The sequence below is a fragment of the Neoarius graeffei genome, chromosome 7 (genome assembly GCF_027579695.1).
Source record: "Neoarius graeffei isolate fNeoGra1 chromosome 7, fNeoGra1.pri, whole genome shotgun sequence".
NCBI lineage: Eukaryota > Metazoa > Chordata > Actinopteri > Siluriformes > Ariidae > Neoarius > Neoarius graeffei.
The window spans coordinates 61,519,695-61,539,923 of NC_083575.1; the positions used below are offsets into that span (position 1 = coordinate 61,519,695).

Sequence of the window (20,229 nt, forward strand, 5' to 3'; positions counted from 1 at the left end):
ACATACTGACATGTTTTTGAGAGTTGGGAGGAAACGGAGACACAAGGAGGATATGCACAGAAACGCAAACTCAGGCTTGAACCAGGGATCCTGGAGCTGTGATGCAACAATGCCACCCAGTGTACCACAATTCCCCTAATAGACATGTACTATAATGTAAGATTATCTTTGGAATTTAAAGCTATATGGCCTTTCGATTTCATAAAATCGGTGAAATTTAGTTCCCTCTGAAATTTAGTCATTGTCGTACATGTTTATTCTGCAATATTTAAAAAAACAACAAAAAAACCCAGGACATTCTGTGGCTGGGAAGTTATTTGAGGGGATTCCTGAGCAAATAATGTGCATGAAATCACTCGCTTCACGCAGTCAAGCAGACAGAGGAAGTCTGGTGTGCGCATGTGCAGGTTTACCTGCTTCTACTTCTTTTCCTTCTTCTTTTGGGTTTTACGGTAGCAGGCATCCAGTGTTGCATTCCTGCCATCTACAGGTTTACCTTGACTGTGCACTGACAGTTACATCATTTCATCTCATCTCATTATCTCTAGCCGCTTTATCTTTCTACAGGGTCGCAGGCAAGCTGGAGCCTATCCCAGCTGACTACAGGTGAAAGGCGGGGTACACCCTGGACAAGTCACCAGGTCATCACAGGGCTGACACATAGACACAGACAACCATTCACACTCACATTCACACCTACGCTCAATTTAGAGTCACCAGTTAACCTAACCTGCATGTCTTTGGACTGTGGGGGAAACCGGAGCACCTGGAGGAAACCCACGCGGACACGGGGAGAACATGCAAACTCCGCACAGAAAGGCCCTCGCCGGCCACGGGGCTCGAACCCGGACCTTCTTGCTGTGAGGCGACAGCGCTAACCACTACACCACCGTGCCGCCCAGTTACATCATTCTGTCGCTAAACGAACAGCTGATCACACCAAGGTGCTCGCGCCGATATTTATTAGCTTGGTCCTGTGTTTCCTTTCCTTCACGACATAACGTCTTTTCTTCTCGCTTTCTGTTACTGTAGTCAGTCTTTGACGTTTCATTTGCGTCCTCCATTTTCTCTCCAGTTTCAAATTTATATCCCACAATGCCTTGCGCGAACGGGGAAAGCCCACCACATCATGCATGACATAGTATCTTGAATTGGGTCATGGTGAAGCAGGAAAAAATAGTGGAGAATTTAGGGCCACATGGCCGTAAATTCATTAATTATTCTATTTAAAAAAAAATAAAATAAAATTGGAAGTCTGTGATTAAAATTCAGTAGCTTTTGGTCCATTAAACAAAAATAATTGTGTGTCAGGAAAAATTATTTTTATGACCTACACTTGAAAAATCTGAAAGGCAGTCTAGCTTTAAAAGTATGCAAGATTGACTAATAAAATAGGCAGTCAGACACTGCTGTGCATTTTCATTCATTCGTTCATTTTCATACACATATATGTGTGTGTGTGTGTGTGTGTGTGTGTGTGTGTGTGTGTAAGACCTGATATGAGTAAATACAAATTACAAGAGGGATTACAAGAAACGTAGTAAATAGTCATGTATAAATGGCTATAAATATGGATGTGAAAGTTCCTGATGAAAGTCAATCATTGATGGACAGTTCATTGATTTACTTGGTGTCCTTTCCTTTCAGAGCTCTGTTCTCATGGCGCTTGGCTCTTCTTTTGTTGTCTTCCTTTCGGTCATTGTCTATATTTTTTGCATGTGTCGTAAATGCACTTCTGCCATTCCAGCCTCTCAGTTACAGTGTCCTTCCATGTGTGTAGTGGATCACCATGTTTCAGAAGATCCTCAATAGTGTCTTTTTTGTATCTACTAAGAAAAGGATGACCGATCTTTCTAGAACCTTCTGCCAATTCACCATAAAATAGTGCTTTGACTGGCCGGTCATCTGGCAAACATGCAACATGTCCCACCCAACGCAGTTTGTTTCTAATAAGTACGTTCTCAATGTCTTCAGACTTGGCACATTCTAGAACTTCATCATTTGTAATGAAGTAATCAGTTTCAGTAACCCAGTTTATAGATCTAAAATCCTTCTCTCCTCCTTGCTATAACACAAAGTGATGAGCAGTATGAGGAAATGCTGAGTGTTCATGTGTTGCTGGATCTCTCACCTCCTCCATCTTTCGGTTGTACAGATCTTTAGCTGCAGCTACAGCCGCCAGGTTATTTGCCTCTGCAGTGGCCTGAACACAAAGACCACAAGACACAGTCAGATACTACACTCACTCGACTCGGAAACAAAGCCAGCAGAACAGCAGGTGTCCATTTGTGAATTTCTTGTGCGTCACTGTACAGAACATTTATGTAACCCAGCATAAGCATCGTAGACATTGTCCTAACAGCAAGACTTGAATTCACCTATGCATCATACAGTGAAGCTACTCATTTTGAGTGTACTATTTAAAAACAATTAAGCATTACACATTTGAGGCTTTATCTGTGATTTGCTAACCTCGCTAGATACTGTAGGTAGTTTGCTAGCCATTAATTTAGCGTGCATGTCTGAACACTATAATTAAGCAAAATAGACTCCCCTTAGAACTGCTTATTGCCGAGCTTTATAATATCACAGTGCTGTTGAATTGTTGATTCTGATTGGTCCAAAAGTGTTGATTACATTTCTAGGACAGTAACTCTGACAGTAGTGCTGGCTATAATTGAAATCTCAGGTTTATACTGATGATCTCGTTTCTATAGTAACAACTTACATGGACGCGTGTAATGAACATTCCAGATGTAGTTGCTGATGTGGTTTTCTGTTTGTTTGTTTGTTTGTTTGTTTGGTCTTTTTGTGAGGAGAGGTTTATTTAGCATTTTTGGAAGGAGTCCACAGTGTCAGGGCTTAATAGTCTGACTGTAATAGAGGGAAAGCTGCAACTGTAAGTTTTCTAACATGGAAAAGTCTTCTAGACAGAGAACTTTGTGCTTTCCAGTTTTTTAGTAACATGAAGAGATGCATTTTTTTTTGTCAGTTAATAGCTGTTGTAATACAAGTGATAACAGGAGCTACCTTGTTTAATGGATGTTCCACAACATTAAATGCAACTATAAATGGATAAAAAGTATGATTGTGAAATTCCTGTGCTATAAGAGATGGTCACACCACATTTTTTTTTTTTTTTTAATTTTCCTACAACCCCAAATCACAAAGTTGGGACAGGATTTTGAAATTAAAACTGAAAGCAATTATTTGTAAATAATCTTTGACCTCTAACGCATTCAAAACAATATAACGTCACATTATTTGATGTTTTACCTCATGATTTTTTTTTGTCCAAAATAAACACATTTCAATTCTGATTCTTGTAGCACATTTCAAAAAAAGTTGGGACATAAAGCATTTACCACTTCATAATGTTGCCATTCCTTATCACAACACTTAAAAGATGTTTAGGGACTGAAGACGCCAAGTGACGAAACGTTTCAGGTGTTATTTTGTCCCATTCTTCCGGCAAACAGGTCTTAAGGTGTGCAGCAGTTTGGGGTTGTCATTCTCACATTTTTCGTTTCAAAATTTGCCACGCATTCTCTATTGGGGACAGGTCAGGACTTCAGGCAGGCCAGGCCAGCATCTGCACCCTCTTTTTCCACAGTCATGCCTTTGTAATGTGTGCAGAACATGGTTTTGCACTGTCTTGCTGAAATATCCCTGGAAAAGACATCATCTTGAAGGCAGCATATGTTGCTCCAAAATCTCAATGTACTTTTCTGCATTAATGCCATCACAGAAGTATAAGTTACCTTTGCCAAGGGCACTAACACAACCCCATACCGTGACAAACCCTGGCTTTTGGACTTGGTGCTGGTAATAGTCTGGATGGTCTTTATAATTTTTGGTCTATTGCAAACAGCATCCATTTCTTCCAAAAAAGTTCCTGGAATACTGATTCGTCTGACTACAATACACATTTCCACTGTGTGACGGTCCATCCCAGATGCCTTCGAGCACAGATTAGTCAACAGCGCTTCTGAACACAGTTAACAAAAGACTTATTTTTGCACAGTAAAGTTTTACACCTGGTGTTTGTGGATGTAACTCTGTATTGTAGTGCTTGACAAAGGTTTGCCAAAGTAATCCTGAGCCCATGTGGTTATATCAGCTATAGATGAATAACGACTCTTAATGCAGTGCTGTCTGAGGGATCAGAGATCACAGGTGTTCAGCTTAGGCTTGCGCCCTTGCCCTTTACGCACTGAAATTCCTCTGATTCCTTGAACCTTTTAATGATATTATGCAACATAAAGGGTGAAATATCCAAATTCCTTTGTATCTTTCTTTGAGGAACATTGTTTTTAAACATTTCAACAATTTTCTCACATACTTGTTGAGAAACTGGAGATCCTCAGCCCATCTTTGCTCCTCAAAGACTAGGCCTTTCCTGGATACCGATTTTGTATCAAATCATAATTACAATCACCTGTTTCAAATCACATCATTAATTATTTTACCTCATTACCTAGCCCTGAATTGCCCTCATCCCAATTTTTTTGGAATGTGTTGCAGGCCTGAAACACAAGAATGGGTGTATATTTACAAATTAAACAAAGTTGACCAGACAAAACATGAACTATCTTGGGTTCATACTGTCTGCAGTGAAATACAAGTCAAAGTAAAACTAGAAATCACTACTTTCTTTTTTTATTTGAATTTTCCACACTGTCACAACGTTTTCTGATTTGGGATTGTGCAATTGCAAACTCCATTGTGTTTATTTCCTTCCATATAATAGTAAATAAAAAAAATACAAAAATTTTTTTTAAATCCAACAGTCGACCATGGTGTTCATTTCCACAAAGAGATGTTTGCTATGGTATGGCATTGTTTCTTAGGTTTCCATAACGCCCACCAGCAGCAAGCACAGAGATGCAAAATCATTAGCAAGCAGAAGGGTTCTGGAATGTACTCCCATAGTCTGAAATAGCAAACTTATAACAGTACGTATGTGCAATACAAAACACGTTAGGATGATGCTGAGGAAATGGATACATGTGTATAGTACCTGTAGCATGGACTTTGGGTGAGGCAACTCTTCCCCCTGGTAAATCTTTATATATGCCTGGAAGGCAACAAAATGTGTAGTGAGAAGATAAGCTTAGCTTATGACTTGCTCATAATGATATTTGACTTTTATACAACCATAAGATAAAAACAGATAACTTCTTAGCCTCCTTCAACCTTACAGTGGTTCAATAAAAGTAGCTTTGTCTCCAGTACAATTCTTTCAGATGTGCATTAATGCATGAGCTGCTCTGTGCTCACCTTAAAATACTCTAGCAGGCCTCTGCAGGTAATCTTGCTGCCGTTGATTTCTTTAACGTCCAGGTTTTTGGGGCTGAGTAACCATGGCACCAGCACCTTCAGGTTACTGATAAACTCTGAATCGATCTCTACAATGCAAGTCACATATATGCAGCAATCAAACAAACTGTGATGGTCTTAAAGGTTCTACTTTCAGTCATCTGGTGATCATGTTTATTCATTCATCTTCAGAAATGGCTGTATTGTAGTAAAGATCAGGGGGGTTGTGGAGCCTAGCCCAGGAACACTGGACCTCGTTTTCCAGACTGGATACAAACAGATTTATTAGGAAATCTTTCGCAAGAGCATTTATACAGAAAATGCAGTATTCGTGAAAATTCAATGAAGTGTTTGTATTCTATGTTTATTTAAATTTATGTATCAAGTATAAACCTCATTTGACGGGCTTCAAATCACATAATTGGCAATTTTATATATGGATTACCCTGTCAATATTAAATAAATTCGCTAATAAATGCACAAATGTACAATGGTGCTTGAAAGTTTGAAAGAATTTTCTATATTTCTGCATAAATATGACCTAAAACATCAGATTTTCACCCAAAACCTAAAAGTAGATAAAGAGAACCCAGTTAAACAAATGAGACAAAATTATTATACTTGGTCAGTTATTTATTGAGGAAAATGATCCAGTATTACATATCTGTGAGTGGCAAAAGTATGTGAACCTCTAGGATTAGCAGTTAATTTGAAGGTGAAATTAGAGTCAGGTGTTTTCAAACAATGGGATGACAATCAGGTGTGAGTGGGCACCCTGTTTTATTTAAAGAACAGGGATCTATCAAAGTCTGACCTTCACAACCCATGTTTGTGGAAGTGTATCGTGGCACGAACAAAGGAGATCTCTGAGGACCTCAGAAAAAACGTTGTTGATGCTCATCAGGCTGGAAAAGGTTACAAAACCACCTCTAAAGAGTTTGGACTCCACCAATCCACAGTCAGACAGATTGTGTACAAATGGAGGAAATTCAAGACCATTGTTACCCTCCCTAGGAGTGGTCGACCAACAAAGATCACTCCAAGAGCAAGGCGTCTAATAGTTGGTGAGGTCACAAAGGACCCCAGGGTAACTTCTAAGCAACTGAAGGCCTCTCTCACACTGGCTAATGTTCATGAGTCCACCATCAGGAAAATACTGAACAACAATGGTGTGCATGGCAGGGTTGCAAGGCTGCAGTTTGCTAAACATCACGTGGGCAAGCCAAAAGGCTAGTGGAAAAATGTTTTGTCGATGGATGAGACCAAAATAGAACTTTTTGGTTTAAATGAGAAGCATTATGTTTGGAGAAAGGAAAACACTGCATTCCGGCATAAGAACCTTATCCCATCTGTGAAACATGGTGGTGGTAGTATCATGGTTTGGGCCTGTTTTGCTGCATCTGGGCCAGGACAGCTTGCCATCATTGATGGAACAATGAATTCTGAATTATACCAGTGAATTCTAAAGGAAAATGTCAGGACATCTGTGAAATCTCAAGAGAAGGTGGGTCATGCAGCAAGACGACGACCCTAAGCACACAAGTCGTTCTACCAAAGAATGGTTAAAGAAGAATAAAGTTAATGTTCTGGAATGGCCAAGTCAAAGTCCTGACCTTAATCCAATCGAAATGTTGTGGAAGGACCTGAAGCGAGCAGTTCATGTGAGGAAACCCACCAACATCCCAGAGTTGAAGCTGTTCTGTACGGAGGAATGGGCTAAAATTGCTCCAAACCGGTGTGCAGGACTGATCAACAGTTACTAGAAACATTTAGCTGCAGTTATTGCTGCACAAGGGGGTCACACCTGATACTGAAAGCAAAGGTTCACATACTTTTGCCACTCACAGATATGTAATATTGGATCATTTTCCTCAATAAATAAATGACCAAGTATAATATTTTTGTCTCATTTGTTTAACTGGGTTCTCTTTATCTACTTTTAGGACTTGTGTGAAAATCTGATGTTGTTTTAGGTCATATTTATGCAGAAATAAAGAAAATTCTAAAGGGTTCACAAACTTTCAAGCACCACTGTACATAATTGAAATATTGTGAAACTCAGGATTTTTTTTTTATTGATGACTTGAAAGAAAGCAACCTACACATTTAGACAAATTGTTATTATTATGGCCAGGTTCCCTGCCCGAACTGATAATCACATGAGTTTTTCTTTGGCTAATCAGACACAAGGTATGCCACCACTCTTGGCAGGGGGTTAGATGCCTTGCTCAAGGGCAATTCAGCCAGTCCTGCTTGTCCAGGGAATTGGACCAGCAACCTTTTGGTCCTAAAGTGGTTTCTCTAACCATTAGGCCATGGCTTCCGCAAACTAGACAAATAAGGCTTGCTATTCCATTAAAGCAAATGAAATATAAAAAGAGGGAAAAAGAAGGATGAGTTGGTGCATGTCTAGCCAACACCCTGAAATTGCTGAGCTGCATTACTGGAGGATTTTGCACAGGCTGTGCTTAGGAGGCAATCTTTTACTGTTTAGTCATCATTTTGCCATTTTCAGCAAGCTGTGCTTTCCATTTTATAGTGTTTACAGGTGATTTACATTAATCAACATGCATGTGAGTATGTGAAAATCTGAGTTGCCAAAATTTGTAAATCTGTCAGAAATCTTTCATTTGGTTTGGCCTGTGAAAATATTTACACACACACACACACCCATCCATTATCTGTAGCCATTTATCCTGTGCAGGGTCGCAGGCAAGCTGGAGCCTATCCCAGCTGACTATGGGTGAGAGGTGGAGTACACCCTGGATAGGTCACCAGGTCATCGCAGGGCTGACACACAACCATTCACATTCACGGTCAATTTGGAGCCACCAATTAACCTAACCTGCATGTCTTTGGACTGTGGGGGAAACCAGAACACCCGGAGGAAACCCACACAGACACAGGGAGAACATGCAAACTCCACACAGAAAGGCCCTTGTCGGCTGCTGGGCTCAAACCCAGAACCCTCTTGCTGCGAGGCAACAGTGCTACCCACTATACCACCATGCGCTCCCCCCACAGCTTTACTAAAATAATGGGGTCCACTGAAGGGGAAACCTAAATGGTTCACCAGTCCAGTGCAGGGCCACACACACTCATTTACTTTCACCTTTAGTGTTATTAAAAGTAGACTGCCTTTCAGATTTTTAAAGTGTAGGTCATAAAAAGAATTTTCCCTGACACCCAATTATTTTTGTTTAGTGGACCGAAAGCTACTGAATTCGAATCAGAGACTTTCAATTTTATTAGTTTTTTTTTAATGGAACAGTTAATGAATTTGGGGCCACGTGGCCCTAAATTCTTCGCTATTTTTTCCTGTTTCACTCTGACCCAATTCAAGATACTACATCAAACATCGTATGGTGGGCTTTCCCTGTTCGCGCAAGGCATTGTGGGATACAAATTTGAAACAGGAGAGAAAAATGGAGGATGCGAATGAAACATGGAAAACTGATTACAGTAACAGAAAGCGAGAAGAAAAGACGTTATGTTGCGAAGGAAAGGAAACGCAGGACCAAACTAATAAAATATCGGCGGTTAGCGAGCACTTCAGTGTGATCAGCTGTTCGTTTCACAACAAAATTATGTAACTGTCAACGCACGGTCAAGGTAAACCTGTGCATGTGCATACGAACTTCCTCTGTCTGCCTGACTGCAAAGCGAGCGATTTCATGCACATTATTTGTTAGGGAATCCCGTCAAATTAAATAACTTCCCAGCCACAGAATGGCCTGATGTTTTGTGAGATATTACAGAAATAAACATACATCACAATGACTAAATTTCAGAGGAACTAAATTTCACCAATTTTATGAACTTGAAAGGCTGTCTCGTTTTAAGGCTTTAATACTCATATGCCTTCGTGTATGTAAGTGTGCGGACGTACCCTTGAGTCTGCCATCAAAGCGGGGGTTGGTGGCGACCTTGAGGCCGGGATGTGGCATGAGGAAGCAGGAGATGTTGGTAAAGCAGGAGTGAATGTGTTTCCTCACGTTCTGCAGCTCCTCATGCTGGTTCTCTGAAATCTGCACAAACATACACAGTCATGTGAGCATTGCTACCAAAATACAACACCGCCATTATATACTTTCACATTTCATACAAACAGTGGGCCTTGTTTATCAATCTTTTAGTAAAGGCGTGTGTAAATGTTTGCTTAAGCCAAACCAAACTAACATTTTCCACTGGATTTACAAAAGTGTCATTAATATTTATCTTCACGCTTGCATGAACATGTTGATAATCAGTAAAGTGCAAAAGGCATTTTCAACACAGCTCATTCACATTTAGTGGTGCACATAAAAGGTCAAGTGCAGAGAGGGCTGCAAACACAAAAATGACAATTAAATGGTGAAAGGCAGAAGTGTAAGTGATTTCAAGTCACTGCTATGCCAATAAAAATATTTAGCAATGTAACAGCACCTGAAAAGATCAAAATCTTATCTATTTCTTTTGTCATAATTGAATGACAAAAGTCACAAATTTTTGCTCTGGTATACTTAGGCCCAATCCCAATTCTAATTTCTACCCCTACCCCTCCGCCTTCCCCTCCGCCTTCCCCTTGGCCCTTCCCCTTGAAACTGAGCTACAAGGGATAGGGCTTGAAATTCAACCCTTACGTATTGGGATAGCCCTTCAACGATCGCATACGTCATCGCGTACCTCCGTCAGCGTTTACGTTAGCAAAACGCGACGCGTCATTGGCTGCGACCAGCCGCTACAGTCAGAGCCAGAGGCAGAAATCTCTGCTGGCAGGGTGTGATTTGTTAACTAACACCACTGAATGGGATATCTTTGGCGCTTCGTGCACCACATCCGACAGAATGAGGTGTCAGAACACTCATGTAAACAATAAAAGCGAGAATAACAGAACAAAACGTACGCAGTAAAGCAACCGAAAACAATACTCACTCCCAAAGCTTTTTAGCAGCAGCTTGGATTTCAGAAATCGCTGCTCATTCTCAGCTCGAAAGCGAATCAAGCGGCGTGTTTCCTCTGGATAACAACTTAAAACACGTAAATAATGGAGAAAATACATTTATGACAATCTTTCGCCGCGGGAACCGCCATCTTTCTGAAATCCGCATGAAATCTCGCTGAAATCCGCATGGCATTGTGGGAAATCACTCAAACCCCTTCGTTCGGAGTCTGCTCCAGGAAAATCTCCGTTTGGAGGGGTACAGAAGCCCTACCCCTTCCCCTACCCCTCCGCGTTAACTGGGATTGGGATACCCCTACCCCTTCACGTGAACGCGCAAAATGGAGGGGAAGGGCTAAGGGGTTGGTCCAAGGGGTGAAATGGGATTCGGCCTTAGTCCCTGACCTACTGAACTAGCACAAGAATTTTTGATAAAGACTAAAAAGCACTTCTATAAATCGCTGTGGATAAAGGCCTCTGCTACATGCTGTAAACATACTAAAAATAAGCTATATAAAGTCAATGGTATATTCCATATTTTAAAGTGCAATAATCCCATCTCATCTCATCTCATCATCTCTAGCCGCTTTATCCTTCTACAGGGTCGCAGGCAAGCTGGAGCCTATCCCAGCTGACTACGGGCGAAAAGCAGGGTACACCCTGGACAAGTCGCCAGGTCATCACAGGGCTGACACATAGACACAGACAACCATTCACACTCACATTCACACCTACGGTCAATTTAGAGTCACCAGTTAACCTAACCTGCATGTCTTTGGACTGTGGGGGAAACCGGAGCACCCAGAGGAAACCCACGCGGACACGGGGAGAACATGCAAACTCCGCACAGAAAGGCCCTCGCCGGCCACGGGGCTCGAACCCAGACCTTCTTGCTGTGAGGCGACAGCGCTAACCACTACACCACCGTGCCGCCCCAGTGCAATAATCCATACAAATTATATGATTTGAAGTCAATCAAGTCGAAGTTTACATTAGTTAGTCGTCTTATGTGTAAATGTACTCACAATCAGGAGCACGAGTCAGATCTGAATGTCTCATCTCATTATCTCTAGCCGCTTTATCCTTCTACAGGGTCGCAGGCAAGCTGGAGCCTATCCCAGCTGACTACGGGCGAAAGGTGGGGTACACCCTGGACAAGTCGCCAGGTCATCACAGGGCTGACACATAGACACAGACAACCATTCACACTCACATTCACACCTACGGTCAATTTAGAGTCACCAGTTAACCTAACCTGCATGCCTTTGGACTGTGGGGGAAACCGGAGCACCCGGAGGAAACCCACACGGACACGGGGAGAACATGCAAACTCCGCACAGAAAGGCCCTCACCGGCCACAGAGCTCGAACCCGGACCTTCTTGCTGTGAGGTGACGGCGCTAACCACTACACCACTGTGCCGATCCAGATCTGAATGTTTTTTCCAAAATAATAGGATGTTCATGAATACCAAATCTTTTGTGTAAATGCTTGTACAAACAATTTACGAATTAATTTGTTTATATCCAGCTTGATAAATGAGGCCCAGTGGTTGGAAATCCTGGTTTGTTCCCTTGTCAGTAGCTGAATGCTTCAACTCTGACAAAATACAAAAAAAATACAATAGTCTTAAAATGGTAGCATTTTTCACACCCAGTAGCAAGCTTGAGAAGATTTGGATTTTAAAAGGCAAAAATTATTTATCCTAGACAAGGCTGCAGTGGATCGGGACACTGCATGTGGGATGCATGTGTGCAGTGTCCCAAGAACACTGGGCATGAGGTTGAAAATGCATCTTGTGTGCAACTCCAGTCTTTCACAGGATGTCATGTACACACATTCACACCTGGGGTAATTTAGCATAGTCAGTCTACCGCTCTCTGTTTGGCAGTTCAAAGTTTCTAGGGATTACTATAGAGTATGTCTGTGAAGGTTCTCAGTCATCCAGGTTATAATAATCCGTAGGTGCTGAAGAAGGCAAGTGGACTTGCTTGAAATCCTTGACGTTTCACCTCTCATCCGAAAGGCTTCTTCAGTTCTCTCCGACTAGTGGGGAGTTCCAGGTATTTATCCTCTAGTGGACCAAAAGCAACCCAAAGGAAAGTCGTTGAGGTCACGTGTGTCGTTGAGTCATCCTGTAGGTGCAGGTCACTGGGGGCTGGGTGTGAACGGTGTTAGCAGCCTAGAGAGTCATTAGGGTCATCTGTGGGTCTCATCACCTTAACAACTCTCTAGGCCGCTAACAACATTCACATCCGGCCCCCAGTGACCTACACCTACAGGACGACTCAACAACTTTTGATCCACTAGAGGATAAATACCTGGAACTCCCCACTAGTCAGAGAGAACTGAAGAAGCCTTTCGGATGAGAGGTGAAACGTCTTCAAGGATTTCAAGCAAGTCCAGGTGCCTTCTTTAGCACCTACGGTTATTACAGAGGTTTTCTCCTCTCAACCATTCGCACACACGGACAATTTAGAGTAGCCAGTTAATCTAACTGCATGTCTTTGGACTGTGAGGGAAATCGGAGCACCTGGAAGAAACCCACGCAGACGTGGTGCCAGCCTGTTTTGAGGAGGCAGAAGCCAACAAGAACATTCTGGGGAAACCTATGTGGAAAGGTGGAGAACATGGCAAACTCAACAGTGACATTAACCAGGGACCCTGGAGCTGTGAGGTGGTAACACTACCTGCTGCTCCACTGTGCCTTGCTGCTTAATTTTAAATGATTAATTTTAGAGCATGACAATTAACTATAAATAGGTTGTTTTTGCTTGCTTGCTTGCTCTTGCTTATCCCCATGCCACTCTGAACATGCCCAATCTTGTCCAATCTCAGAAGCTATGCAGGGTCGGGCTTTGGATGGGAGACCTCCTGGGAATACCCCTTTTAGCTGACATTCTGTAATGCATGTTTTAAAATGAAAAAGATGGGAGAAGAGTCAGTACCAGTTTTTGATTCTGTTACTGAAGTCATTCTGTAATAAGAAATTAGGCTTAACATTGCTGAAAAATACCTTGTATCAAGAGGCTTACACAAGCATTAAAGTGCCATTCCACCATTGGATGTATTCTTTGGCATAAAATACAATATATTTTGACAACATATATAAATGGTATCACTAGATAGAGAAATCTTTTAGCTTCAAAATGATATATCAAACAATTTTTTGACAACGACAAGTATATTAATTTTGCGACCAAAGTCACCTACCCTTTTAATTTCTGCGCGTGATGTCATCAGCAGGTTCCCCTTCTTGTGTACCACGTGACGTGTGACGTGGCACATATCAGCAATGGCGGATAGAACGCGATAAAAATAATACCAATAAATCTAGCTAATACCAATAAATCTAGCTAACTGAAAGATTAACTCAAAATTTTTCACAATTTTTTTGGCCCCCATATACGAGGAGAAATGACTCTCTCACTTTGGGGGTTTCCTGGTCTAAAAATAGACTGACACATGGTACACAAGAAGGGGAACCTGCCGATGACATCACGTTTCACTACCGCGCGGAAATTAAAAGGGTAGGTGACTTTGGTTGCAAAATTAATATACTTGTCGTTGTCAAAAAATTATGTTTGATATATCATTTTGAAGCTAAAAGATTTCTCTGTCTAGTCATGTTGTCATAAAATATATTGTATTTTATGCCAAAGAATACATCCAATGGTGGAATGGCACTTTAAGAAGGATGCTTTATTCTCCATGCAATAGTACTTCCCTTCCAATTCAAAGACCACCCGCTGAGTCAGTCCAATCTGCGGTGGGGTTTACATTAGACCATATCAGCGGATCATCAGATTAACGTTTTTAAAACGATTAGCGTGCACACAGCAACACCAATACACGATTCGCGTGCACACAGCAACACCAATACACAGATACGCTCGGCTCCGCAGGCATCCTGCGCTCCAAATCACTCCGCCCTGAACAGCGAGTGCCCTCTGGAGGGTGCGCACTCCGGCCCTGCGTAGCTCACAGAGCGCGCGAGTATAGCGCACGAGCAGTGATTTGGGACTGAGCCGCTGTGTGTGTGATCTCAGTGCATATCACTTACCACTTGCAAGTGGAAGGATGGCAAGCCTAAAGACAATCATAACTACACAATGGGCAGTATTTGCATCAGTATTTGCAGTATTTTCATACTTTTATACTCTTTAATGAAAGGTGATACAAGGCGGAAGTCCGTGACGTTTTTCAGCAGTCGCGTCACATGACCAATGCCAGTGAATCAGGAAGGTGGATGTCACAGTGACATTGTCCAATGACGACACCAGCTAGAGCTCAGCACAGCGTATCCGCGTATTCTCAATGTTTACACAGCACCGGACCAGACACGATCTGGATTGAATACGTGGACCCTGGCGGATTCCCGTTTCCAGGCGTTTTAATGTAAACGGACAGTGCATCCGCGAAGAAAACGAGACAGATATGGTCTAATGTAAACTTGGCCTGCGTTAGAGCGCATGCGTGCACACGCACGCGCACACACACACACACACACACACACACACACACACACACACACACGCTCAGCAGTGACTCAGGAGAGGTCTGACCTTTAGTCTTTTCTCCAGGAACTTCATCCCTCCCTCTTGTCCGTAGGGAAACTCATATGGAAAACTCCAATCTCTCACCAGGAAAATCATTGACTGGAAAAACACAATATATTTAGCTAATAAAAATATTCATCTCCAGTTTGATCTTTTTCCTTCTTTTCCCAAACAGCAATACACTGTGTGCACAATTATTAGGCAAGTTGTATTCCTGATGATTAATTTTATCGTTGAACAAATACAGTGCTCTCAGTCAATCCAAATTGTTAATAAACCTAAAACCAGAATGATTAACAAAGGAAAGGGGAGTTTAGGCCTTCTCAGGGGAATATATAAGTGTGCAGAATTATTAGGCAACATTTAGTGTGCAGAATTATTATGCAACTAAATGAAAAGCTTAAAGTTTCCCATCTCACTTGTTTATTTTAATTTTCAGTGTAACAAATAAACAACTCAGAATTAACAAATAAACACTTCTAGCATTTCAAAAATATTCAGTGACCAATATAGCCACCCTTCTTTTCAATAACTGCCATGAGCCTTCCATCCAGTCTGTTAGTTTTTTGATTTGTTGACGATCAACTTTTTGTGCAGGAGCAACCATAGCCTCCCAAATGCTATTCAGAGTGGTGTATTGTCTTCCCTCGCTGTAAATCTCATGCTTAAGAAGGGGCCACAAGTACTCAATAGGGTTTAAGTCAGGTGAGGAAGGGGGCCATGTCATTACTTTGTCATCTTTAAGGCCTTTGTGGGCTCGCCAAGCAGTGGAGTACTTGGGTGCATGTGATGGTGCATTGTTCTGCATAACAATCATGGCCTTCTTGAATGATGCAGACTTCTTCCCATACCACTGCTTGAAGAATGTATCTTTTAGAAACTGGCAGTAGGTTTGGGAGTTGATGTTAAGTCCATCTTCAACCTGAAATGGTCAAACTAGCTCATCCTTAATAATAGCAGCCCATGCCATTACCCCTCCACCACCTTGCTGGTGTCTGAGTCAAAGTGCCCTGTGTCCATTAGTTATCCAGCTATGGGCCCATCCATCTGGTCTATCCAGAGTCACTCTCATTTCATCCGTCCATAAAACCTTTGGAAAATCTGTCTTCAGATATTTCTTGGCCCAATCTTGACATTTCAACTTGTGAGTCTTGTTTAGTGGTGGTCGTGTTTCAGCCTTCCTTACCTTGGCCATGTCTCTGAGCACCGAACACCTTGTCCTTCTGGACACTCCAGGTCGGTTGCAGTTCTAGAATATTGTGGCACTGGAGGATAATGGGTTCCTGGTAGCTTCATGTTTAATCCTTCTCAAGTCTTTTGCGGTTAATTTGTGTCTTTTCTTCTCCACACATTTTTTGCGACCCTGTTGACTATTTGCAACAAAACGTTTGATTGTTCTGTGCTCACATTTCTATAGCTTAGCTATTTCAAGAGTGCTGCATCCCTCTGATAGGCATTTTACAATTTTTGTCTTTTCAGTGTCTGTTAAATCTCTTTTTTGGCCCATTTTGCCTGAGATAAAGAAGCTGCCTAATAATTATGCACACCTTAATATAGGGTATTAATTACTTTAGGTCACACCCTCCCTCATTACACAAATAAATACAACCTGAGAATGCTTAAATCCAATTAGCATTCAAGTGTATCTAGCTTGCGGTTGGAAAACATGCATAGAAATAATGGTAGGGTCAGAGTACTCACTTGCCTAATAATTGTGCACACAGTGTAGTAGCTGAAAAAAATCAATATGTGCTGACTTAGATTAATGTAAATACCTGGAACGGTTTGAGGAACGTTTCCTCCATGGCCAGCCGACCATATTCTGTAAAAAGCTACACAAAGAGACCGAAAACACACAAACACAGCAAAAAAAAAAGCTCAGTCTCTTGCCTTCATGTTCCTCTAAAGCTCGTATTTTTCACTTGCCAAAATGTAATTACAGGTTCAGGTTGTGGACTTCCTTTGAGGTTGGAAAAATGTTTCATTGCTCCACAAAGGTATATGATCTAGAAAATATACTGACTCTATTTCATAAGCGGTCCCAGTACATCAAGCAAATCATGGGTTCTGCTGACATTTATGGTTGTACTAAACAATTCAATATCACAAAATGCATTTTCGAAGACTGTGTATCAGAATTCTATTTGACTTGGCAACCTCAGGAACTCAAACAGGCAGGCTTAAAGCACAGACACTACTGCTGCTGTGTTTAAAAGCTGCACTGTGGGCATTTGTGTGTGGCCCGGATGCAGAACGAGTGGCCGTACCTGCAAGTGCTGCAAGTCATCCTCCTGAACATTCTGCGATATGTTATACACCTGCAAAGAGATGAGAGCTCAGCAGTTCAGTCCATGTGATGTGTGCTGAACAGGCAGTGAGCCTGAGTGTTTTAGATGTTACCTGCATGGAGCTGATCATGGTACTGAGGGCGAATACAGTAGCTGAGTCTCTCAGCGTGGACTGGCTGTCAAATGTTCCCTGTGTGTCCATCAGCAGCACTGCCACCTACAGGCCATGAGAGGAAATACAAGCCACACACAAGTAACAATAGATTCAATACAACACCGATTCAGTGAAACGTTCTGCGAATTATGAGCAAAATTGTGAGTTTTGAAAACTTCAAACAGACAGACATGAACATGTACTTGCTACATGAACATTTCATGAGAAAATCACTCTGTTGAATTCTCAAATCTGATTCGTCAGTAGATGTTGATTATTTAAGAAATAAAATACATGCTGTTACAGGAAAATAATCAGTAATAGGGTGGTGTCGTGTGGCTGGCACTATTGTCAGAGCTGCAGTTATAGAAAATTAATCAACACCTTCTGACCAATCAGATTTGAGATTCAAGCACACTATGGTACAAGTTCATATAGTTTTCAGAATTCTGTAGGGTGGACAGCTCACATAATCTAAGCCTAATAATAAACAGGTTAAAGAATTGTGTTGCTATCTAGCAGTGAAAATCCTCTACTTGTTGAGTAATATGGTGACGTTTTCTGTAAGAAAATTATATTTATTTAACATTTAGGGAAGGAGTCTCCAGTGTCAGCTTTTTGTAATGGAAAAGTTTTCAGGACACAGGATTTTGTGCTTTTGGGCTCCCAGTAAAATGAGGAACTGTTTTTGTTTTGTCTTATTGATTAAAAAAAAAAAGACAGGCTGGGGAGGGAACGACTGTTTATAGCTGCTATAACATAAGTGATAAAAGAAACAAAAATATGTTGTGGATGTTTTATAACATTAAATGCAACTCTAAACAGTCAAAAGTATGATGTGTAGTTTGTTAATAAAGTTAAAGTTGTAAACGCTGGCATGTAACTGTGGTATAAGAAGAACAAAACACTTTGTAGTACGACTTAGTATTTCCTTTTTTTCTTATTGTATTTCATTTTATTTTTATTGACTTAGTTTTCTGTGCATTGTCCTTGTAATTTATTGTTTATTGTGCTACTGGAGGGCGGTATGGTGGTGTAGTGGTTAGCACTGGGTTAGTTCTGGGTTCAAGCCCAGTGGCCAGCAGGGCTTTCTGTGTGGAGTTTACATGTTCTCCCTGTGTCTGATACCCCTTTTCCACCAAATCAGTTCCAGGGCTGGTTCGGGGCCAGTGCTGGTGCTGGTTCACAACTCGTTCAACTTGCGAGCCAGCTGAGAACCAGTTTGCTTTTCCATAGCTCACGGTGCTAAGGGAAGCCACATCATTACGTCGTTGTATACGTCAGTTACGTCGCTGTATACATCATTACGTCGCTGTATACGTCAGTTACGTCGCTACGTTTGCATAAACCTTGGCGCGAATATCGAAGCAATAACAACATGGAAGAAGCAGCAGCAGCAACAACAACAATAATAATAAGAATAATAATGGATGACTTCGCGTTTGTACAGCTGCTGCTTCTCGTCGCTTAAAAATGGCGATCTTTCGCGGTCTTGTTATCGTTGTTGGTCTTAACAACCCCCCCCCCCCCCCCCCCCCCCCCTGACGTGAGCAGTTCTTTCCTCTGGCCCAGCAGAGAGTTGGTGCTAGCCTGGAACCGGTTTTTCTGGCCCTAGAGCCAGTTCTTTGTCAGTGGAAACAGAAAACCCGATTCCAAACTAAGCACTGGCCCCGAACCAGCCCTGGAACTGCTTTGGTGGAAAAGGGGCATGTGTAGGTTTCCCCCACAGCCCAAAGACATGCAGGTTAGGTTAATTGGTGGCTCTAAATTGACCGTAGGTGTGAATGTGAATGGTTGTTTGTTTCTATGTGTCAGCCCTGTGATGATCTGGCGACTTGTCCAGGGTGTACCCCGCCTCTCACCCATAGTCAGCTGGGATAGGCTCCAGCTTGCCCGCGACCCTGCACAGGATAAGCAGTTACGGATAATGGATGTACCGCTGGAAGAAAACTATTTCCCCTGGGGATCAATAAAACACTCTATCTATTATAGAAAAATAATCAATGCCAGGGTTGTGGTGGTATGTTGTTGGAAACCCCACTATAAAATGTCCTGCACAGTGTAAGTCTATTGTACGTGGATTAAGGCACAAAATGTAAAATAATCACTCAATAAATCTGCGTCCCTGTCTATCACACCTTGTTTCCATCTGGTTTGTCCACCAGAAAGACCTCACTCCAGATTTGGATGCCAGTGGTCTCTCTCTCTGAGCCTCCTCTCCATGAGAAACCTGTTAAGGGCTCATCAGAATCCCCTACCCAGTCTTCACTCGCCTGAGAACACACACACACACACACACACACACACACACACACACACACATTATAATGATCCTATGGGAATTAGATGATCAGAAAATCAGATGATACATATCACGTAAGCTGTGCACAAGCCTTACAGTGTGTTAACTCCAGCGCAATAATGTGATGATGAGGCAGCAGAAGAACAGCTCATGAGTAAATAACTAATGGTAGAAATCTGATATCTCATTATCTGATATTACGGGAAGTGGGCATCTCATCAACTCCCAGATCCTCTCTTTCCTGCTCTTATAATATGAATCACTCTCTCTGATTGAGATCTCGTCTGCCTACTCTCAATTCCTTCCCCTAAATGGTCTGATTTCAAACCGACCCCATACATTAACATACGGGTGCACAGGTATAGGTGTACCTGGTTGTACATGTAGCGTAGCATGAAGTCCATGAGGAAGGACTTCCCCTTCCGGAAGGCTCCAGCAACAGATACTGTGACTATCTCTCTGTCTCTGAGGTCTTTGGCCAGGAGGATACGACTCAGTGCTGCCTCATCCAGCTCGAACGTGTGATCATCCTTCACCACCAGAACCTGCACTGGTCGAGCTTTACCGTCTGGCTCCTCGTCCTCAGAACTCCACTCAAATACATGCTTGTCCACAAAAGACCCTGTCATATACACATAAACACATACAATGTTTAGTTTTTTTATTTTAAAAAAAGACAGTATGCAC

The 20,229-nt window shown here is 41.9% G+C and overlaps 1 protein-coding gene across 1 annotated transcript in view; it reads right to left on the reverse strand.

Annotated features, from left to right (window-relative positions):
• The window catches only part of atl1 (atlastin GTPase 1), a 35,576-nt gene that overhangs the window by 9,684 nt on the left and 5,663 nt on the right, over positions 1 to 20,229 (reverse strand). The window contains exons 2-11 of the mRNA XM_060924803.1: positions 19,914 to 20,164; positions 19,379 to 19,513; positions 17,199 to 17,303; positions 17,066 to 17,116; positions 16,574 to 16,630; positions 14,805 to 14,897; positions 9,209 to 9,347; positions 5,281 to 5,408; positions 5,021 to 5,077; positions 2,132 to 2,203 (exon numbers count right to left, since the gene is read on the reverse strand). Of these exons, the coding sequence (XP_060780786.1) occupies positions 2,132 to 2,203; positions 5,021 to 5,077; positions 5,281 to 5,408; positions 9,209 to 9,347; positions 14,805 to 14,897; positions 16,574 to 16,630; positions 17,066 to 17,116; positions 17,199 to 17,303; positions 19,379 to 19,513; positions 19,914 to 20,164 (1,088 nt within the window). The remainder of the gene's footprint in view (positions 1 to 2,131; positions 2,204 to 5,020; positions 5,078 to 5,280; positions 5,409 to 9,208; positions 9,348 to 14,804; positions 14,898 to 16,573; positions 16,631 to 17,065; positions 17,117 to 17,198; positions 17,304 to 19,378; positions 19,514 to 19,913; positions 20,165 to 20,229) is intronic.